Source organism: Ambystoma mexicanum, chromosome 14, assembly GCF_040938575.1.
Source record: "Ambystoma mexicanum isolate Mex_15411 chromosome 14, UKY_AmexF1_1, whole genome shotgun sequence".
Lineage (NCBI taxonomy): Eukaryota > Metazoa > Chordata > Amphibia > Caudata > Ambystomatidae > Ambystoma > Ambystoma mexicanum.
Genome location: NC_090940.1, coordinates 96556412 through 96580605, shown reverse-complemented (window position 1 = coordinate 96580605; position 24194 = coordinate 96556412). Strand labels below are relative to the sequence as shown.

The 24194-nt window shown below is 46.4% G+C and overlaps 1 protein-coding gene across 5 annotated transcripts in view; it reads right to left on the bottom strand.

Annotated features, from left to right (window-relative positions):
- PCNX1 (pecanex 1) overlaps window positions 1-24194 on the bottom strand; it is a 1666514-nt gene that overhangs the window by 927707 nt on the left and 714613 nt on the right. For all 5 annotated transcript variants that reach the window (XM_069638600.1, XM_069638595.1, XM_069638598.1 and 2 more), the window contains exons 14-15: window positions 22447-22618; window positions 5488-5598 (exon numbers count right to left, since the gene is read on the bottom strand). In XM_069638600.1, the coding sequence (XP_069494701.1) occupies window positions 5488-5598; window positions 22447-22618 (283 nt within the window). The remainder of the gene's footprint in view (window positions 1-5487; window positions 5599-22446; window positions 22619-24194) is intronic.

The window sequence follows — 24194 nt, the reverse complement described above, 5'->3', positions numbered from 1 at the left end:
GTGCGCTAAGGACTTCATAGATGTACATGCACGGAGGAGCATTTTGGTACCGCATAACCATATTTAGACAATTTAGTTGTCAACTGGCTGGGGGTTGCTCACTCGCGTGATGAGCACACATCACAACCCCAAATGTAGGTGCCCCTATCGCATGGGGTATTATCCATAGCAGTGCTGCCGGCCTGTCTTCTGGAGTGGGGATGGGGGAGGGGAGTGAGGGGGGGGACTGGCACTTGGGAATCTGCTGATCCCATATCATCTTCGGCGTCACTTTGTGCGCTTAAAGCACCCTGTTCTTCTGACTCTTCGGTGCCCGTTTTGAAGTCTACCCTAGCTTCCACTTGCATGGCGTGGGCTGTGCAAAGGGTAGTGTGTTGATCCTTTAAAGTTTCCACTCGGGAGGCAGCGATTGGACACCCGGGGAGTGTCCTTCCCAGGATATTTTTTATGGCCGGAAGGACAACATTTAAATGGAGTCTTTTCCATGACTGAAGAACAGGGAAATTGAACAGAATAAAGGGAATCAATGCATTCTCTAAGGGGAATATATATATATGTATTGTAACACCCCCCTCTCTCACAACTGTGCAGGCTTCCGCCAGGTGTAGGCCGAGGTAGACGACAGTCGCTGGAATGGATGTTGAAGCGCTTCTTTGTTGAAAACGCTGTCAGGAAGTCTGCTGCAGCGTTGATCATCGAAGATGTTGACGAACGATAATGAAAAGTTCTATTGATAACAATAACTAAATAAAGGCTATAAGCCACGAACTCCGCAACATACGACCAACCACTATGGCAGAAAAAAATAATCTGAGGGACCTTGACATGTGAAGGACCATTGGTACGTCACACTAGGGATAGTATTACAGACATGCCCAGTCGATGTCCCTTTTCGAACTTCGAAAACAAGTTATGCAATACTCCACACCTACCACTAGATGACAGCCTATGCAAAGCATGTGATTCTAAGCCAATCCTCAAATATATATATGTATTTTTAGTCGTTAAAAGCATTTCTGACCTGTGCACCTTTTAAAGAGGAATCCATAAAGTAAATTTGATAAAGACTACAGCATTCCCAGTGCGAGCGAGTGTCATTTTTGCTCTTGTCATCTCAATGCTCATCCAACGTTAGAGTTTGTCTTGAGAGCACAGAGCTGTGTATTAGCGGAACACTAGTCGCGGCAATTCAGCGCTACGCTGTGCGCAAGAGACTCATGTGAGCAAGGTATTTACTTTGTTGAACAGATGCTGCATTAGGCAATTATCTGATGCCAGCTACAGCGACGCGGTGGAAGGCCGTGATTATGCAGTAAATTTAAATGCAATTATCTAGCACGGCCGCCCATGTCCATAGACACTAAGATGCCCACGTTGTGACCCTAATACAAGCTGGAGCCACAATTACTGCCCACGAGTTTAGGCAAGTCCAAGATGGCCGCCCACATGTTTTCCAGTGCACCCTCTTCCATTCTGCTGCCGAATTCACCTCTGTACCCTCATTGGTAGTCTGGTGCTTTTCTACACCAATCGTGAGCCGGCAGGCGATTTTGAGCCGGCCCACATCACAAAGGCACACCATCACAAAGGCTGCCTTCCTGCCTGTCCCGAGCCCGTCACTGTCACGCCGTCGGCCAGAACCCCTACCTGTGCAGACTGACTCCATGTGCATCACCAGGGTAATGTCACTGCCCTTCCAGTCGCTTCCGAAACTTTGCCCATGCTACAGCGTACATTGCACTGTACTGCATCAACTGACCTGTCTCCTTGAGTGTTCTATTGAGATGTCTTTGCTATTCAAGGTGCCCTACTTGCATTGCCGCATTTGCCCTGTGTTTTAAGATTTAGCCCAGATGCCCTATTTGCTTTATTAGCACTGCCGCATTTGCCCTGTGTTTTAAGATTTAGCCTAGATGCCCCATTTGCTTTATTAGCACTGCCGCATTTGCCCTGTGTTTTAAGATTTAGCCAAGATGCCTAATTTGACTTACAAGTATTGCCTTATCTTCCTGTGCTATTCAGACATAGCCTAGGTGCTTAAACTGCCCTACGTGTATTGCCTATTATCACTGCACATTGATACACCCTCGCCCAGGTGACTTACGTGCATTGCCAATCCTGTTGCTCATTTGCCTAGCCGAAGTGTGCCCACATGCAGTGTACTACCTCTACCGCTTAATCAGGAAAATGTTAAGCCTAATAACTCTATTACACTTACTGGCGGTCACCCCTTTCACAGGTACCAGAAGCCAAACTTGTCCATCTGAGCTCATACCAGCACCCTCACGAGATCCTAGCTTGCTAAAATTAACCGAGTCGGCTATGAATAATGCCACTACCGTGTCACCTAAACAGACCAGTGCCCTAGAGATGGCAACCTATGCATCTCTACCATGCGCCACGTCTTGCAGAAACCTCAGACTCCGTGCCAGATTAACAAAACTGCATGAACCTCTCAGAAGATCTCTACCTCCTATCAATCTCAAATCAAACTATCAGCGCAGTAAGCAACCCAGTCATACGAAGTTGTCACTGCCACCCTCTGCATCTAACAGAGACCCTCCCAACTAACACTCATGAGGGCAAGATAACTGATCCAATTACAGTCAAGCCCCTCCAAACCAAAGCTGCAATTGAGACCCCCTCCCTCAAAGGTGCACTTCTCAACACGAGATCACTTATCGGCCATGCCCTGGACATAGCAGACTTTATCATACAAGGTAACCTTGACTTACTTGTAATTACGGAGTCCTGGCTACATAATGCAGCAGGACCATCGCTTATGTTAGCCATCCCAGATGGCTATACAATAGCTAGACAAGACCGAGAGGGCGCAAGAGGCGGCGGCATCCCCATCATCTCTAAAATAAGTGTCTCCCTTAGACTAGCTCCTACCCAATCGCTATCTTCATGTGAAACCCTATCTGCCAAAGTACAGATAAATAACACAATCACTCACCATCCACCTAATACACAGCCCTCCTTGTCCTATTGGTACCTTTGAGGAGGATCTGCAAAATGTACTTGCCCACAACCTTAAACCTTCTTTCCAACTACTCCTATTAGGGGACTTTAACATAGGCTTTAATGACCCTATGAACAAAAATGCCCCGGCCTTAACCAATATGATTAATGCTCTAGGATTGTCCCAGAAAGTCAGTAAACCTACCCATTTGAAGGGAAGAACGCTAGATTGGATAGCTGACTATAACTGCACAGCCACAATTTCCTCTATCACGCCTCTACTTTGGACAGACCACTCACTGGTGTCCTTTACCTTATCCACCACCAGACCTACTCCTATGGCCCCACCACTAGCACCACTATGCTCAACTAGAAATAAAAAGTGCATCACAGTAGAGAAAGTCATACCTGCCATCCTACCTACTCTTAATGCTCTGTCAGAAAATCTAGATCCCAGTACCCTAGCCAACAAATTTAACAGCATAATGCTTACTACTCTGGACAAAATAGCGCCGCTGAAACTGAGAGCGAGTAAGATAAATGGTTTATGCCACAATTGAGAGACCTACGCCTCCTGAAAAGAAAAAGCGAAACTACTTGGAGGCTTTGCCCCTCAAATGACAATAAGGCAAAACTAACCTCCCTCTCCTCGCTTTATAAAAACGAAATCTGCCGAGCAAAACTTAACTCTTATGACGAACGTATAGCCAAATCGAACTCTAGTATGAAAGAACTCTTTCCGATATTAAAAGAACTAGAGTCACCAATAGCCATACCTGACATCTGTACCAAGGACAAGTCTTGGTGTACAGATATACAACACGCCTTAGGAAATAAAATACAGTTAAAGATGCTATCTCTGACCCATAAAGCTCTAAACAACGCTGCCCCTAGTTACCTTATGGATAAACTCCACAGGAAAATCTCTCACAGACCATCTATAGCAGGCAACGTTAACTGTCTGGCAACACCTAGATACAGGCTCAATACGATCGGAGGAAATAGTTTCCCAGTGAAGGCAGCTAGAATCTGGAACCTACTGCCACAAGACCTGAGAGCTGATCAACCCTACCTACACTTCAGAAAAAGTTTAATCAAACATATCATCTCCACTGACCCTTAGTCGTTCACTACCTGACGCTCCCCACACCTTTGGCCACTGGTGTTACTGTTTAGATGACTATGCGTCACCTAATTTAGGGCAATAACAACGTATTACTGCTTATAACTAGCAGTTATATTTGTAATATTTGCCAAATTGTAATCTTGTATATTGTATATTTTGTATCTGTGAAATTTATATATGCATATTGGATACTGTACACTGTTTTTATTCTGTAACTTGTAAGTTCTGCATCTTCTTATCATGGCGCCATTTTACCCACGGGTCTGGTGCGCATAAAAAGTGAATAAACAAACAATGGAACAGCTTCTCCATTTTTTCTTGCAATATTGCTTAGACGTGTGACATGGCGCTCAGAGCAGTGCCTCAATTTAACAATTTCTTGAAGGAAGTTAAATGGGGAAAAGAACTGTATGTGCTCGGGCACAAATTGATGTTGTACACATGAACTCATCGAAATTTAGAGTAAGTGCAGGGAAATCACAGTAACCTTCTGAAGGAGAGTCAGAGCCCTTGAGTTTCTACCTTCCTGCAACCAAATGACTTAAACTGGATGTGTAAAGAAATAATTTAAGTTCTGTTTCTGGGTTTGCTCAATTTAGTTAATTAGAATTCCTTTACGAACAATCCTCATGAGGGAAGACTGTTGAGACTTTCTCCTGGAAGCAATTACAAATTCAAGATAAGAATTTAGAACTACAATCTAACAACACAAAGTGAAAATAAGGATTTCTCATTTGGTATCTTCATAGCACAATACTCTAGATAACAGGAAGAGGATTACAGGTATTTTGAATATTAGGATGTGACATTGTATGTGGGAGATGTGTGTTGCTGTATTAAACTTTTTGTTTCTCGTCTCTTCTCATCCATGCAGATCTTCACGCAGTATAAGTTGAGTGGAAATGTGTCTTTATTTTATCCACATCCCCTTTCTTCCGAGGGTGTTTCAAATTCAGCGGTTACATCGATCAGCTGCAGGTGGGACCTGTGGATCAGGCAAGTTGAAACCTCAAAGGCACACTTCTTCATAGGGGTCTTGGCTCCAATCATGATCTGTGAAATGGCTGCAGGAGTCCTTGTTTTATCCCGGATTTAGACTGGAAGCTTGTCCAGGTCTACCAATGGTACAAAATCTACACCATTCAACCTTGCAATAGCTATGAAATCATGGATAGCTACTGCCCACACAATCCGCCCAGCACCAGACATTCAGGCACTACGATGTGGACTGGAACCAGACAGATCCAATCACCACCTCCGGGTGGCGTGCGTACACACACAGCAAATGGGCGATGGCAAATGTAGATTCAAAGCACTATGTATCGGTCTAATCACAAAATTAAATACAGTAACTGCATGTGCCTCAGCAACAATGTCAAAATAAAAAGCGTACTCACCATTGCCACCAAAGATATGGATATCCAGCTGCTCACAGAGGTACATCACAAATGTGTTAACCTGAGGCAGAAGACCGATGAAGAACACTATGGGGAAACACAATGTAAACACTGGAAGAAAAGAAAAAAAGGGCAAAGACTGAAAGGAATTCAACTTAATAAACGAAAGCAGTATTAAGAACAGACGCAATTGCAAAAATGCCTCTACCTTTTAAAATGGTACCAAATATGCTTTAATGGGGACACTATATGGACGCCTGCAAGGTTCTCCCACTCCTCACTACAGTGCCTTTGTGAATCAGAGCTACTCTTTACTGTACACTTTCACTACTGTCCACTACTACATCCACTAAAAAATGCTAAATAAAAGACTGCTGTTCCCACTGGATTTCTGTATACCCACGGCTTCGCACTCCTACTGCCCAAACCTGGATGATTCACAGAAGTATAACTGGCAGACCATTAGTCCACCCTGCTCATAATGCAGTGTGTGTCAAAACAATTCCAGCCAATACGTCATTGATGAATTCAACTTTTATCAATCCAATATACTGCAGCAAAATACAGAGATTGCATTCAAGTACTTTGGGCAGGACAGCTATTTCTAATTCATGATGCCTATGAGTAGCTTGAGCGAGTCTATACTGCCATACAGAGGAATAATTATAAACATTATAAAACAGACGTGGAAAAACGAACAGATTCAAATTTGTGGCAAGCAGTATTGAATATAAAGTTCTAGCAGTGTGAAACTAGTTGCCAAAGCAAAATGTTCAGCTAATTCCATAGTTTATTGCTTAATCTGACCCCATCCCCGGCAACACTCCTATATGCAAAATCTGACATTACCCACCACCAACCTCTTTCTGTCACCATATATACTTAATCCACTTCCCCCTCTCACCATTATCCGCTCCTCTCTTGGCTCATACTCTCCACCCACACCAGCATTCTAGCACCCATTCTCCTAAAGGCTAACCCATCCTATGCCACAGCTATTTGTCGTCCTCAAACCATTAAGACCTCAGCACATTTCACGTTCTCCGGTCTCCCACTTCAAACCACCTCACTAAATAGCCACCTTCTGCACCAGCTTTAAAACGGTGACAGTGCTACCCATTCTCAAAGCGCCCTCGTGAATCCCAACAACCAGTTGGGTATCGTCCTATATTGTTTCTCCCCCAACTGTTAAGTCAAATGTCCTAGACTTATCTGTGCCTGTCCCTTGAGAGTTTTGCTTTCCTTACTACTTCAACAAGGGCCACACTTGGTTCTGTAAGTAACCACACGTAATGTGCCCCTGGGTGTACCTACAATTTCAAGGAAAAGGTTCCCTTATTCCATTTCACTAAGCAGATCACCCTGCCCAGTTGCTTGTGTGCCTCAGTGGATTGTAGCAGACACCTCTCTGAACACTGTGGCAATCATTTTAAATTTTTTGACAGAGCAAAGGTTTGGTACCTACAAATAACCTTAACATAGCAACCTGGTTTTATAATCCCACGGCTGTGTTGACTCTGCAAGTACGCGTTAGGAAAGATTTCCCGTAGGTGCAATTTTTTAGCTGCAATTTTATGGACCCACCAAACATTTTGCTTTAGTTTGGCTAACCGAACCTGACTTTTTCCAGTGGTGCACAGCCATCAGCTGAGCTCCTCTGGGCTTTTGCTCATTTGTTATGGGGAAACTGACACGTCCTTCAGACTGTCAGTACTAGGAAACGGTTTCCCTTAATCTTTAACTATGTTGCCATTTCTTAGTAACTTTTTATCTATGTGCCACGTAACTTACAGTACAGCGCATAAGGGTCAGTTTGTTTTATAGCCCTAGACACCCACTAAGGATTTTTGGTGATCCAGGACGAACTGGTGGCAGCAGTTTATTTTTATAGTATTTTTACTTCTTTTCAATGAACCATATTGCGTTTACCACATTTGGCTCAAGACTATGGAAAGTGCCTAAAATGGCTGTGCCACAGTCTTTTGTTCTGTCCTTTTGCCATTTTGTCCTTTTGCCTTTCCCCAGGTCGAGCAGACCCAGGAATTCCTTATTTGGTCATGCAGCCCCCCTTGAAAACAACAACATTCAAAGACTCCTGCATGTCACATGTGCTAGTGCCCAGGAAGAGGATGGAGACTGTCTGGTCCCAAACCACACTACTGGTGCCAGTATGTCTGGTATGCCTGAATGACTGGGACCACTGTGGACTGTGATTGGTCCCCATCTGGCATGCATGAAAGAGAGCAGATCTTCGATAGGTTATCCCAGATTTGAGCGTGAAACACATCTTGGATAAGAGAACAATGTGTATTTTTAAAAACACTTTCCATGAAGTGCATTGGTGGAAGCATTAGTATTTACAGGTAGTATGCTCTAGAGGGATAGAAATCATGGGTGGTATTGGTGTCGATACATGAATCCGATAAGGACACTTTAATACAGGAGTGGGTAGGGTCTATTATGACGATGTCCTGTTTTTGTACAGGCACCATGTGTTTAACTGTGTGTAAGAACGTCGGGTTACCTTTATATCCCTAGCATATTGTCACTGTATGTGATATGCCTATCCTTAGTGACTTCCAATTAAATTTAGGGATGAGGAATACCCTAATTGACTATACTAAAAATAAATATATTGTGTATTTGTATACTGTGAGATACTTGCTGAAGTACTTATTTGAGTAGACAGAACTATGTGTGTAACTTAAACTCAGTATCTCAGTGTGGGGCATTTTCTCTAGGTATGTGTGTGGACTAATTGTGCCTTTGTGTCAACTTGTATTCACTTCCTGAGAGTGAAGCCTGGCTAATCTGACATGTTGCCGTTAGGAAAGGTTTAACTTGTTAAAATGGATTTTCAGAATCAAACCTATGAACAGATTCTGAGGCGCCACCCTATTCTGATCAACAGGGAAACATTGAATGCCTAGCCAAACTATATCTGGGTAGTGTCACTGAACAGCAAGGCTTAAACTTCGGCATGTGCGAGTGGAGAAGGGTTCAGTTAAGCACACGCAGAGCACTCCTAATACAGGCAGGCAGACCGTATAAAAATGGATTTTGACATTAGGCAAACTCCTAAACAATCCCACAAGAAAAACAATATTTGCTACTACTACATATGCATTTACTTTGGGGTGCTCTGGTCAGAGCACCAGTACTTCACTTTTAAAGCACAGTTGGATCAGTTTTCGGAATACTGTAGGTTAGTAAAGCAAGTGAATAAAAGGAACCAGTTCAGTAGCAATTGGAGACTAAGTTGAAAATGAAGAAGCCAGAAACACCATACAAAGCCTTATAGAATAAAGACGTGTGCTAGGTCAGGAGGAGACAGACAATTGTGTGCCATGTTCAACTGGATTATTATTCAAATAAAGAAAACTCCTCACTAACCCTAGTCTATGGGATTCCCTACCTAACAAAACTAAACTACTGTGCTAGTTGTCAGATGTGAAGACCAAGCTCAATAGTCCGTCCTCCGTCAGAAACTAACCTACACTGACCCTACAACTATCGATACAAAACTAAGGACCAGGAGAAAGACTCCCCTCTCGTGGGGATGCTTCTCAGCTCAAGTCTTCTTCAATAATATATCTTTAAATAGACTCTCGCTATTCCCTGTAAGAGTGCCTTCAGCTCTTTCAGTGGGTCTTCCCAGGGCCTTGTGTGTGTGTGTTTCCTGTTCTCTTCAGAATCCCTTTCCTTCTCATTGATGTCTGTATACCAAGTCTCTATTTAACACTTCTCTCTCTCACAAGCTTTCCCCTCCTGGGATGTAGTATATGGAGTCCCTGAAAAATGTGTATGCTTTTGCCAATCACTGGGACGAGTATGCAGAGTCCTGGTGTGACCTTGTGCCGTTACGCCTCGCTCTCCGGGTCTCCCCCTCACCACCGTACCTGTAATGAAAGGGGTCTGCTTCACTGCGTCACGTGCTCTCTCCTTCGTGGATCGTCAGGATGGTTCTCTTGTTTCTTCCATGTCCCTTTTCTGACAAGCTTTTCTCCCTCTGGGCAGTATCAGCAATGTAAGGATCTCTCCGACTCCGTTCCGCACCACCACCTTTCAGTTTTCTCATCTGCATCTTCTCACATGGCACACATCCTTGGGTCTGCTTTCAGCGCATTGCCAGTAAGGGCTCTTCTCTGGCCCTGTTCAAGTGCCCCTCCAGGCACACCGGTTACCTTCCTTCAGTCGGTTTCTTGGGCAGTACTCTGCAGACCCTTCTCCATGACTGCACTTTAAGAACTGGAGCAGCGTTAACCTTGGTTTCCCAGCCTCCACGATCCAGTCAGTTTGAAACTCCCAGGTCTCACTTCCTCGTGGACCTCCTCTTTATGACGCAGTCCTGAGGCTTCCCTGGCTTCTCAGGAAGGTCCTGCTTTTGTGGCATACTCAACATAACTCCTCTTGGCTTATTCGTCTCATTGTCTGTCAAATAAGCACTCTTTATGCTTCCTGTGTTCTTGCTCTTCACAGTATTACATTGATGCTTTTCCTCTGTCATATCACATTAACGGATGTAAGAGGATTTTGGAGGTTTGTGACTGGATGCTGTAACTATTGGTTTTGGAGGGTACTGGAAAGGGCCTTCCTCAGTGGATAGGGAGCCCTTATGCCCTAGAGGGGAATCTCCCTGTGATATCCCGCTTACTGCCAGCCCTTGGGGGAATGTTCTATAGCCTCACAGGAAGCCCCCACCCCACTTAGTGGAAGTGCTGAATCTCTTAATTCGTCACAGGCACACCACCTTAAAAAGTAATTCCCTAGCTAGAAAGGATGGGGCCTAGTGCCCTAGAGTTAAAAGGTCCCCCAAAGGAGTCCTCTTCAGAAGGCTAGGAGTCTTTAAGAGCCTGAATGAGAGTTGGCAGTTCAGATGATGCTTTTAAGTAACAGGTAGGTAACGAATTCTGATTCAAAGGGCCGAGGGGGCTAGATAACCCCAATGCTGAAACCCTTCAGGTGGCCTAAGTGCCCTTAGGGCCCAGGAAAACACAGTTTGGCCGTCCAACCCAACGTGACTCAGGAAGCTCAGGAAAAGTGAACACAAAAACTGCCTAGGTAAGTACCCAGGAGTCAGACAGTACTTCAATGATGAAAAGAGCAATGTCACCAGCAAGTCCATTAGGTAAGACTACAGCAGCTCCGTTTTGGGTATCTGGCCTTGGTGGATGAAGAACCTTTGGCAGGAGCAGACAACCAGACTGTCACAGGGATGCCCAGCAGATCTTTGCAGCACTTGTATGTGGAGGCTCCACACAGGCTTTATAGTAGCAACGGTTGTCATCTGGCAGTCTTTCTTCCTTCTCTCGGTCCTCGACTCTTCTGAGGGGACTTCTATGGTCACGATTGAGTTCTGTATGTCCAGGCGGATGCCCACAAGTTTGCAGCCAGAACCGCACCTGATGAGACAATGCAACTGTTGGGCACGATTGTATGCAGTACCCTGTGGGAGACTGCACCAGCCTTGTCCTCTTGGCAATAGTTAACACAACCTTTGGTATAAGCATGAGCAGCCAGGCTCATCTCAAGAGGGGTCAATGGGAGCGGTAGGGTTGTAACACAGAGATTCACAGTGACAAGTATCCAAATAAACTCTTACACTCAAGTTTTCTTGATAAAACACTTTTTTTTATTTAACAGTCAGTTGAATAAGCCTTCTCTAGAAGGGAGCAATATATGTAACAAAAATATACTTCAAAAATACACACTCAGTTTCAATAAATCAGTAGATGCCCATTTGGGATGGCACACAGACACTTCCTATACCCGGAGGTGACTTAAATAACTAGGACACTGGACATTGATATATCACTGGCACATTTAGAGCAATACTGAGTTTGGTGTCAAAAGACAAGTTTAGGGAATAGAACAATGGTTAACAAATATTCTCAAGTAGGTTAGTACTTTTGAACCCCCCCCCCCCCCCCCGTCTCCTCAATGCAAAGTAATTTAACCCTTTCCCAGCTACACAAGTTATAGAATGTGTGACTTTTGTTGAAGGATAGTTAAAGTACAAAGACCGAGGATAGAAGAGTTGTTCAGGGAGCCAGGACAGCCAATGTTAAATCAACAAAGTCTAGGGGAGCTGAAGCACTTTTGTAGAAAATGAAAGCACTGTAGGGCCACAAGCTGGGAGGCTTGTGAGGGGCAAAGATGCAAGCAACTCTGCAAAAGCAGCCAAGACAAGTCTCAACTGAGAGCTAGCAAGGCTAACAACAAGAGGTAAGCACCCCTTAGTTTACAGTACCTTAGGTCTGAAGAAATTGGCTCCAACTGGCTTCTGTTCCAGTTGTAGTATGGCAGATCCCCTCCCCGGAGTGGGGACAAGAGGGAGGATGTCTGGGGACTCCTGCACTACGGTTTGAAGGTCGGCGGCACGAACTGGCAAACTTCAGATCAGCGGCACTTCACGGTTTCCGCTTCTCGCGAATAGCACCACAGCGGTTCTCGGACACTGGGTAGCCTTTCCTCGCATCTGGGGTCCAGCACTCTGTTGAGGTTGCTCAGGCTTGGTCAGTCCTGCTTCATGCGAGTCAGGAGGATCTTCTTGGAGCTTGGGTACGACCTAAAGACCACACACTAGATTCTGGTGTTCCTCTCCCTGGCAATCGGTTCCTGCAGCAACAATGGAAATAGAGCCAGCTCCAAGAGGATTTCCAGATGAGTTCATCTTGGGGTTGATTGGTCCCACCAACCCAAGGCGAGAAGTTGTTTGCAGGGCTTCTCTAGTCCAGGCGAATTCAGAGCTTCAGCACTGCAGCAGGGCTTCACTGGTCAAACCAACACTCCAGGAGTTGCAGCAAGTGTGTCTTCCAAGTTTTTCTTCGGATTCCTTCGTCCAGTGGTCGACTCTGGCTTCCAAGCAAAATACCTTGCCTTTTATGCAGGTTTCTCCCATTCATTCGCAGCCTAGCTGGCAATCACACAGCAGGGTGGCTGTCCTCCAAGGATAGCCAGCCAATCACCTTTGGGTGCATTCCTGTACCCATGGAGACGAAGCACAGGGAGTTTCAGGTACCTGCCTTGCTTCCTGCCCTGCCAGACACGCTGGAGCCAGAAGTGGGATTCACCAGTGAATCCCGTCAAAGACAAAACGAACAAAGGGACCAAACCTGGTTTGGCGTGCAGAGTAAATCTCAAGAAGGATCTTTCCAACAAGAAAAAAAGAAGACTGAGGCCATTTTGACCAAAGGGGTACCCATGTGTGCTTTACTGCAGCTGCAATTGCAGCCCGTGGAAAAAACACTCAATAGTGGGAAAAAGTAAACCACTGTCAGCAGCCATTAGTTGTAGAAAGGGCAACATAGAAATGTTACATGAGACACTAGACAAAGGGGATACTAAGTAACCCCTCATGCACCTTATTATGAATGTAAGTAAAGTCAGTTTCACTTCACTGCTCTTGGAAACAGTAGTTTAACCATGAGAAGGTATTTAAACCTTTGGGAAATCTGAAAGACTTCCCTGTGCCACTGTACTGAACTGAAGGTGCTGTGTGACAATGTACAAATATGATGCCTATGGAGTTTGTCAGATGCCAAAACCACAAGAAACAGTTCAAATTACACAAAAATGCATGAGAGAGGGTGTGCGGGGGAGAGGGGGAGGTCTCACCCTCTCCAGGATAAAAATTAAAAGGCCTAAAGTCCAGCAAAAGAGCTGGGCGCCTCTAAAGTAGAAGGGAATTAGCACATTTCTGAGAATTCACCCTAACAGCAACGGAGCAGTGCCAGAGGTCCCAGGGTATTCGGGTAGTATTGCAGGCCTAGAAAGTCAAAGCACTTCATGGTATTGGTCAAACTGTAGCTTTCCTCGAGACTGGTTGGGTCCACCAGTCCAAGGGAGGAAATCATCAGGTCTGGATCTTCCCTGTTGCACAGAAGAAAGAGCTAGAGCTGCAGCAGTCACTCAGTCGGCTTGGCAGTTGCTAGAGGTGGCTGCAGCCGTCGTCCTTCCTTGTTCGGATGATACTTCCAGTCGTCGACTCTGGCTTCAGCATCAAAACTGTCGCTTTTTATGCAGGAACCCAGCCACTCAGCATGCATGCAACTTTCAAACTTGCACCCAATTAGAACAGAATGGAAGCAGACACAGTGGAGGACAAAGACCAGAGGCGTTTTGGTGTCCTCCCAGCTTCCTGTCCTCACACTGGCGCCGCCAGGCGGGCTTCCCAAAGGGAAGCCTGAAGACAAATGAGTGAGCAGGACCTCCCCAGCCAGGTTAGCAGAAGAAGGCTCAAGGAAAGGTAAGCCATCATGAGTTGACGAAAAAAGAAGACCGGGACCATTTTAGGTCAATGGGACCCATGTGGCTTTACCGCAGCTGAGACAGCAGCATGTGTGTAAAAATCCTGAAATTTCAGTCGAATATATTCACTGCCACTGTAACTATAAAGTCACAGGAAAAGTGAAAAAGGGATACTATGTATGCCCCTCAGCCCTCCACATAAGTTGGGGTGGGCTTATCTCACAAAAGAAAATCATAGGTAGGACAAAAAGTATACCCCTATCCTGTTAACATTTAGGGTGGCCCAGGAAAATAAAATAAACCCAAAGAGGGAAGCTCAAAGGGTTCCCAGCAACACCACACAAAAGGTGCTGTGTGCTGCAATAGTAAAATGCAGATGCCATTAAAAAAGATGGCGACAAGCAGGATCCATCAAGAGAAACAAAAAAGGGTTCTTAGGGCCACAGAAAAAGAATGAGTGAGGAAAAAGGTTCCCACTCAGGAGGGTCAGAACAAAACCAATAGTCCATCAAAAAGTGCTGGGGACTCACCAAGTGGGGAGAATGGCACAAAGATGGAAATTATACTTAACACAATGGAACTGCAGAAAAGCATTTTGGGGGATAGTGGTTGGCAAGTGAGCCAATAAGCCAAGGAAGCCTCTTTAAACCCTTGAACAATTATTGGTCGTGTAGAGAAGGAGCCAAGTACCCCCACCTCAACCACTTCGCCTATTTTGCCTATATGCGTGAGACACGTGCAGTACCAGTAAAAATACTGACATCAAAGAGAATCCTGGAATCAAGAGTCCATTGAGAAAGCCATACCCGCATACGAGAAAGTATGATGGCAATTTGAATAAAATCCCGGAAGAAGCAGGACCAATGAATGGAAGGGAAGAATGGTGACGTCACATGAAGCTAAGCTGACGTACATGGAAGAGACGCAGAAACAAGAATGCAGATATTCTATAAGGCATCAAGAAAGGATTAAAGATAAGTGACATCTTGGGATCAAGATGAAGAAACTTATGCTGCAGAAACGATGAAGATATCAAGCTATTTTACACGTGTACAGATGCAAAGAAACGCAAGCAGACAAAGTATTCTTGAGGCTAGCTTTATAGTGAATAGATTGCGGCATGTGCCAACATATGATAATGCATTACTTACCGTAAAAGCATTTCTGATGGTTGTATCTGCTTAGATTCACATGCTGTGCATAGGTCCGACATCCAGTGGTCACTGCGGAGTATTGCATCTTGTTTTTCGTAGTCGAAAAGGGACGTCGACCGGGCGTGTCTGAAATACTATCCCTATAGTGACGTGTGTTGTACCCACAATCCCTCACGCGTCGAGGTCCCTCTGTTTGTATTTTTCTGCCCTGAGGGAGCCTTCAGACGTGAGTGAGTACAGAAAAGAGAGATATAAAAGGAAGTCTATGTTCCTTCCATCCGAGCGGGGAGGAAGGGTGGGCGCATGTGAATCTAAGCAGATACAATCAGAAATGCTTTTACGGTAAGTAATGCATTGTCTTCTGATGCTTGTTAATCTGCTTAGAATCACATGCTGTGCATAGACTAGCGAGCAGTACCCGGAGTTGGCGGTGGGTTATGAGAAGGAACAGTAGAGAAAAGATGTCTTAGTAGTGCCTGACCCACCAGGGAGTCAGATCTCGAGTGTGCATCTAGACAGTAGTGTTTTGTAAAGGTGTGCACAGAACTCCAGGTAGCCGCTTTGCAGATGGACTCAAGGGGAACATTTGCAATGAATGCTATGGACGCCCCCGTGCCTCGAGTAGAGTGTGCTCTAGGCTTAAAGGGCAGTTCTCGCTTAGCAAGAGTATAGCAGAGAGTGATGCGTTGAACAATCCATCTAGAAATAGTGGACTTTGAAACTGCATCCCCTTCTCTTCCTGCTGCCACCGAGACGAAGAACTGATTAGTCTTCCTCAGTGGTCTGGTTCTTTCCATGCAGAACATGACCGCTCTGCGCACATCTAGTGTGTGCAGAGTTTTTTCTCCCAAGTTGGAAGGATTTTGAAAGAACGTTGGCAGTTCTATAGACTGGTTTACGTGGAATTTCGATATGAACTTCGGAGCAAACCTTGGGTGCGTGCGTAGAACCACCTTATCTCTGTGAACTGTAACGAAGGGGTCTAGAACAGAAAGAGCCTGTAGTTCACTTACCCTCCTGATGGAGGTGATAGCTATTAAAAAAACAGTCTTAAGAGTGAGGTATTTAAGAGATGCTTTGTGCATGGGTTCGAAAGGTGAGCCCATGAGTTTGGCAAGTACCACGTTAAGGTCCCATCCGGGAGCTGGGTCAGCTATCGGGGGTGTATTCTCTTTATTTCCTCCATGAAGGCCTTTATAACAGGGATCTTCCACCACGACACCTTGAGTTGGGAAGTGGTGTATGCAGAAAGTGCCGCTAGGTGGACTTTAATGGAATTGAACACTAGACCTGAATCCAACAAGTGGGTCAGGTATAGAACAATATGTGTGGGAGAGCAGTGAATTGGGTTGATGCCTTCCCCTCCGCATCACATGACAAATCTCCTCCACTTGCTAGAGTAGCAGTGGCGAGTGTTAGGTTTTCTGGCTTCCCTGAGAATGTCCATACATCTCTGCGGGAGCAGTAGATGTACGAATTCTATGATCTCAGGAGCCAAGCTGCTAAGTTCATGTTCTGGGGGCATGGATGCAGAGTCCTGCCCTTGTCTTGTGACAGCATGTTGTACGGGCAGGGGAGTTTCACTGGGGGAGATAGAGACATCTCCATCAAGTGAGCGAACCATGGCTGTCGGGCCCACATTGGGGCCACCAGTATCATGGTTACTTGTTCCTGGTGCATCTTGTGCACCACCTTGTTGAGAAGGGGAGTCGGGGGAAAAGCATAAACAAATTTCCCTGACCATTGCATCAACAGACCGTTCCCCTTGGATTGGTTCTGTGGGTACCTGGAGGCGTAACTTAGGCTTTGTGAGTTCTCCAGGGTTGCGAATAGGTCTATTTCTGGGAATCCCCATTGTGTGAAGACGATGTCTTCGTGCAGTCGCCATTCGTACTCTTCGGGCAGGGGGAAATCTCTGCTGAGTTTGTCTGCCAGCAGATTGAGTTCCCCTGGTACATGTTCTGACAGTAGGAACATGTTTTGTTTGAGAGCCCACTTCCATATATTTTGGGCCAGTTTGGACAGTCCTGGAGAGTGGGTGCCCCCCTGCTTGTTGATGTAGTACATGGCTGTGGTGCTGTCTGTAAGGACCAACACCGTTTTGCCTTGTAGGTGTTCCTGGAAGGCTTTTAGCGCCTTGAACACAGCTAGTAGTTCCAGTAGATTTATGTGTTCGGATGCTACGTTCGGAGTCCACACTCCGTGAGCAGTCTGATGGGATAGGTGAGCCCCCCATCCTGTTAGGGATGCGTCTGTGGTTAGAGTGGCTTCCGCCGCGGGTGTGGCAAAGGGTTTCCCTTTTTCCAGGTTTTCCTTTGTCCACCATCGTAGCGAGAGAACTAAGGCCTGCGAGACCACCACTGGATCGTCCCATAATCCGCTGGCCTGACACCACTGGCTGTTGAGCCACTCTTGCATAGGGTGCATGCGCAGGCTTGCGTGAGGTACCAAATAAATGCACGACGCCATCAGCCTAGCAAGCGCATTGCTTTGCGTACCGTCACCTCTCGCCCGGTCACATATTGAGAGATCTGAAACAGCATGTTTTGGACCCTCTCGGAGGGGAAGACGAGGCCGTCCTTTGTTTGAATTAGAGCCCCTAGGAATTGTTTGATTTGGCTGGGGTCTAGGCTGGACTTCCTTTCGTTGATGGAGAAGCCCAACTGGAACAAAAGGTCTACAGTCTTTTGGGTATTGGAGAAGCATGTTTCGTAAGAATCCCCTGTTATGAGCCAGTCGTCGAGGTAAGGGTAAACTGGGATGGACAACCTGCGCAGGTGGGCCGCTGCCACTGCCAGTACCTTCGTGAATACCATTGGTGCTGATGCTATGCCGAAGGGTAGCACTCTGAACTGGTAGTGTTTGCCCTCTATCATAAACCTGAGGTATCTTCTGTGCGCTGGCAACATTAAAATATGAAAGTATGCATCTTTCATGTCCAATGTTGTCATGTAATCTCCCTGTGATAGCAGTGGGATCACTTCCTGTAAGGTCACCATACGAAACTTCTGGGGTTTGATAAACTTGTTCGCTGGGCGCAGATCTAATACAGGGCGCATGGTTAGATCCTTTTTGGGTACAAGGAAGTACACTGAATAAATACCTTCCGTTACCTGAGATAGAGGCACAACCTCTATGGCTCCTTTTTCCAGCAGTAGTTGTACTTCTTGGAGAAGGATGGCAAGGTGTTCCGGTGTCATGCGTCGTCCCCTCGGGGGTCTGTATGTTGGGGAACTGTTGAATTCGATGCAGTATCCGTGGGCTACGGTGGAAAGTACCCAGCGGTCTGACGTTATTCCCTCCCATGCTGGAAGAAAGGATGTTATCCGGCCCCCGACCGGTGTTGCATGGGAGGGGACGCGAATCTTCGCGTCACTTGGTGTTGTTGGGGGCTTGGGAGCCTCTGGGGGTGGACCCCCGCCCTCTCCCCTTGCCCCTGCGCTGTCCTCTTTGGCTGTACTGCCCACTATTGGTCTGGTAACTGGTGGCAGGGTACTGTTGCTGCTGATTCTGCTTTTGGCGTTGGCCACAAAAAAAGCGTGTGTTGCCATAGCCGCGTCTGGTAGTGGGCTTAGAGATCTGGTCAAGAGTCTTGATAGTATCGAACTCTTTTTTAGCCATCTCCAGAGCCTCATCCACCGCCTTCCCGAAGAGGTTTGCGTCTTCAATAGGTTTATTTATTAAAGACGCCTGTGTCTCCGGTTTGAACCCTGAGTTGAGCAGCCATACATGGCGTTTTAGGAGTATTCCCTGAACCAGGGAACGTCCCGCTGTCTCAGCAGCATCCAGAGAGTTCTTTACAATACTCTGGTTGACCTGGGTTCCTTCGCCAATAGTTGAAAGCAGGCATGTACGTAGTGGTTCCGGCACTTCTTCGGCGTCCTTGCGCAGTTTGGCCCACTGCGCGTCCGCGTAGCTAGCTAGCAAAGAATTGTTGTTCGCAATTCTTGCCGAAAAGGCAGCCGAGGATCTGACTCTTTTAGCAAGGGCATATAACCTCTTGCCCTCCTTGTCAGGTGGTGCCTCACTGGTGGACAGCGGCACCCCTGCCCTCTTCCTTGCATTAGTTACTACAAGGGAATCCGGAATGGAATGTCCCCTGATGTACAGCGGGTCTGAGGGTGAAGGAGTGAAAAGTTTTTCAATCCTTGGATTAACTCCTCTGATTAGTGCGGGTGTGGATAGCGAAGGGATGATTCTTCTCTTCACTGAGGCGAGGAGGGGAATGGTCTGGCTGACTGGGGGTTTCTCCTTAATTACTCTTTCCACAAAGTCTATTTCCGGAGCAATCTCCCCAGTGTCCAGTTCGAAATGTGCTGCTGCTCTGCGCAACAGGGCATTGAATGTGGGCTGATCGTCAATGGGAGACGTGTTTCTAACAGGTGAATTGTCTGGAGGATTTAGGTTCAGGACATTAGTGTCTGAATATCCTGATGGGGATTGCCAGGGATGAGAAGGTCCTTCTTCTGGATTTTCTCCGAAGCCTTCTCCTACCATGTCTGGGCTGTCTTCCAGACCTTCCTCTTGGTTCTGTCCTTCTTCATTGTCCACAAAATCATCCTCCTCTTCTAAGTATTGTTCCTCACCAGTGAGGTCATACACATTATGGAAGTCTAAGGCTGTGTCCTGCCTCGGGTATTTGGCCCTGGGGTCCTCCTGAGGCCCTTCTCTTGTTCTTTTGGGAGTGGGAGGGTTCTGGGTGTTCATAAACCTCTCCATTCTCTCCATGCAGAGATGGAGCCTTTCCATGGTTTCATGGGGTACCCCTGAGCGGTCTAGCAGGGGAAAATTAGTGTTTTCTTGCTGAAAACGGCTCGAGCTCTCCCACAACGTCGAGGAAAGTGTCCCGTCGCCCTCCGAAAAGCCTTCCGGTGTGCTGGGGGTCCCCCCGACTGAAGGGGGTAGTCCCTGTTTTTCTTCGGGCTTTTTCGGCGTGTCTTTCGACCTTTGCGTAGCGCTCGACGTGTCTTTCGGCGTACGCTTCTGGGCGTCGGCTACAACGATCCTCGCCAAGCTCTCTGTGACTCGTTTGTCAGCGGAGGGCTGTGGTTTCGACGTTACGGGTGTCGAACGTTCTACGGCGGCGTGCGCTCTCTGCTGGTGCGCGCCGGCCGATGGTTTGGGGGCGGCGCCCTTATTTGCCGAAAGCCCAGTCGCTGGTCGCGGCTGTGGTTGCGAGAGAGCTTCGAACCCGAACGGTCCGAGGAGGCTGCCGGTGTAACCTGCGTCTCCTTGGGCGCTGATGCTTTCTTCGTCTTTGACGAAGAAGAGCTATGGGTTGTGTGTTTATGTGTTGTATCGTGTGCGTCAGTGTCGCCGGGGTGTTCATCCCCATAAGCAGGGCGTGAGCCGAGCCCGTCGGGGCCGGAGACAGACGACGAAGAGCGCGAGCACTCTTTAGAAGGGTGTACAACTTCCGTAGCGGAGGTCGTGTTATCACGTTCCTCGTCACTGTCGGTGGTAGCAGCGGCGGGTGAAGACCCGGCCTTCGACATAGCGTAGGCCGCCCACCTCTTGACCCTACGGTCTTTTAGAGTCTTTGGCTTTAGAAGCCGACAAGCTGAGCAACCCTCCTCTATGTGATCGAGGGGCAAGCAGCGGTTACACCGTGAATGCTTGTCCTTCCAAGTAAACTTGCCCTTACAAAGTGGGCAAAACCTAAAGGGTGTCCTCTCCATAGCCGAGGCAATAAAGCGTGATAACTACCCCAAGGGAAAGGAAGGGGAAAAGGAAAGGCATTCTCAGAAAAAGAATCAGAGATGTCCCACGACCCCACTCTCCCTGCTGTATTTGGCCTGTGAGGCCAGGCCACGTGTTCGGCAACGCCGACGGATCTCCTCCGCTCGTCCCCTCCGTAGAAGATCTTGCTCGGCGGAGACAGCTTCACCACTGCGTCGAGGGAGGGATCGATATATTAAATCTTTAAACAGGTAAAAACGACCAAAGGTCGAGGAGATGGAATCTGCAATGTCTCTCGAGGAGCTCCGCGTAAAGGCGACCAGTAGCTGGGCGGAAAAAAACAATCTGAGGGACCTCGACGTGTGAGGGATTGTGGGTACAACACACGTCACTATAGGGATAGTATTTCAGACACGCCCGGTCGACGTCCCTTTTCGACTACGAAAAACAAGATGCAATACTCCGCAGTGGCCACTGGATGTCGGACCTATGCACAGCATGTGATTCTAAGCAGATTAACAAGCATCAGAAACATATATATCGAAGTTAGTAAAAATGGATGTTTGCGCTACGTATTATAGCAGAGCTGGACCAGAGAAGGAAGGCCCTCTTGTCCAGTGTGTCGAAGTTAAAAAAGCAATTGAATTACGGAAGCATATCTCAGAAAGGCAAGGCTGGACGAGCCCCAAGCAGCTAAGGTCTTATCAGATTGAGGTGAGCAGACATTGGATGCAAATCTTGTGAAAGAACTAAACTCTTGTTCAGAAGACATGGACAAAAACAATAAAGACGTCAGAGGTCTATTAGAAAATAGAATTTTAAATACACTAAGGCTCGATTTCGTCGTCTTCAGCCACGTGGAAGGATGAAGTTGGACGAACACGATGGTCACACCTATGCATGAGGCCAGAGCGTGCCTTCACACCCCTGAATTCTCCAGAGCAAAAGAACACTCCCAAGGACAAGTTCAAAGCCTTAATTGACAGCAGACCACTGAGGTGGTGATAGATAAATATGCTAATTGGTGGGAAGCTATGGTTCAGACTAGCTCAACAGCACCTGGAAGACCAGCCTGCGTGCTGCTAACGCAGGTGGAAAAGTACCGACGGAGGTTAGAGTGCCAACCGATGGTAGGGGGCAATGTCATTAAGGGTCCTATAGTTTGTGTAACCATTGGGACGTTGTGCATTTAGGGACGTTCAGAGTGACCTGTTTAATCGGAGGGCTTAGTTGCCCCACCTGATGTTAAGAAACCTATCACTTTTCTTCACTCTCAGACAAGTATGAATCGTACACTTAGAGGTTCCTTAAGAACCCATCACAATTGCCACTAGGTTTTAGTAGTTTGCCACGTAGGATGACGTTAGTAATACGTAGGTTAACATCAATGACGATTGTTTGCTATAAAAGAATGTTTATTTTTTAAGCATTGAGGAGATCTTCTGCTGAGACGGCTGTTGATGTCCATTGTACGCCCTGTTTTAGATAATTGATATTAAAACAGTTACCTTTTTGGCAACTCCCCGAGTCGTTTCGATTATTGATGTTTGAGTAACTTCTGCATCACCATCCATCTCAAGGGTATTGCTACCGCTTCTTAAAGGGCTGGATCCACAAGTTCAATGGGAAAATAGCAAGTTTGTTGAAGGGAATACATTTGTGAAAGGGTGGTACCGGCAGAGCGGCAACGCGGATATCATGCTGTTCTTTTAGAGACAATAGTGGTGTGGACCAGGAAATGATACACCAGCATTAAGTGAAAAATTGGCCTTTTCTTTGGGATCAACACTAGAAAAAGTAACTCTGGACTCAAGTGGCCACCAGCATTTCCAAAAGAAACACAAAAAGAATGTAAATACAAGCCAACACCACTCACCTATAACCAAGTCCCTGGCTGACACAAGCAGCATCGGATTGGTGAAAACCATGCTGTACAGTTTAAGTTTGGTCGATGACATATTCTTGCTGCCATAATCCAACAACCAAATAAGACCACAGCAGATGCAGAAATAAACAGGCCTACTATAGGCAATGATCCGATTGTGACCCTAAAGGGAGTAGAATTTTGTTAGTGGGCATACACTGATAGATAGTCAATCAACAGATGTGCCAGAGACCAACATATTGCTCAATACTTCACCCTTAAATAATGCAGCTGTGGGTACTTGGGCTATATACATAAAAAAGTAAAAATGTATGCAGTCTTTCCGCATAAAAGGGAATTATTTTTTTAAAGTCATGACTTAAAATAATTATGCAAATGCACTCTTGATTTTTAGAGGTATTGATCCTTCTTATTAAAAAAAAAAACACCTAAAACAAGCCAACAGATGATCTAACATTGTCTATCATCTTAACCCCTTGAGCAGCTGCCTTTCCCGTGGCACAGCATATTGATGGAAAAAGTTTGTACAGGTTCTCCAGTACCTAGGGCGGAGGGAGAAGGCCCCTAAACTTTCTTCGCCCCCTCTCCCAAAAAAGAACTTCAGCTATGCCTAGAGGGCAATATTAGGCTTTTAAACACACCGGTAAGGCATTCGAAAGGTGAATTTATCTATACGTATATGGATTCACCAAATCAATCTCCACTGTGTACCACTGACGGGATGGTGGGCCCGGCAACTGGTATGCACAACACAAGGGCATCCAAGTGCGGGTTGCTTTCTATATCCAGTGTTCGCAGAGCAGGAAGAGGTGCACTGTGCCGCTAGTAGGAACTGGGAAGGAGAGCAGGGTGTGGGCTGGGGTAGAGTGGAAAGTGGGGTTTGGGGCATGGGGCTGCCTGGGTCATGGGGCTAGGAGCATTGAGGGCAGCTCCCCCAATCGAGATAAGGGTACATGGGTGTGAACCCCACCAATTACAGAGCAGAGGAGGGGATAGAGATTCAGAGTGGTAGGATTCAGTGGGAGGGGTGTGGGAGAGGGTTTGGTGGGTGAGGGATTCAGCAGGAAGGCAGTGGGTTGTTTATGAATGCAATGGATATAGCAATGATCGAGAACAGGTTTTAGAAGTAAAACATCCCTAAGCTAGAATGGAATTTTTGTATAAATTGATTAAAAAAACAACAGAAGTTCAACATCACTTTAAAGGGATTTTGCAAGATGGCAGGTGTCAGCCCAGACATAAAGTCTATCTTAACAGGGGTGCACTCACACAAAAAACTATATCCAACCTCTGTCTGCCAGAAGAGTCGTTTGCGTGCCTAAACAATTTTGTCCCCTTTGTTCATTCAGGTTAGTTCATGTACAGCATGAAAGGGATTTCTCCAGAGAGCAAACAATAGGGAAAAACAATGGTAGACAAACTGATTAAGGTGGAAATCTGAGGATACCTTCGGAAAGAAAGTAGGACACGTTCTGCCGATGTCCCCTTGACACCGTCTTCTCTTTTCAGAATATGCTCCTATGGTAGCCCATATGGCTCCTATGAGAGTGGTGCTTTGCAAGTTCAGCATTTTGGCCCTAAGGTTATTTTATCACACTGCATTGGTTCTAGGGGTAGACTGGTGGCAGTTCACCATTTAGTTTTGGCTTAGCCTGGAGTTAAAGGCAAATTACTGATTTACCTTATTAAAAGACCTGTGTGCATTTATGGCAGCCATTGGGGGATTCATATCCAAGTCG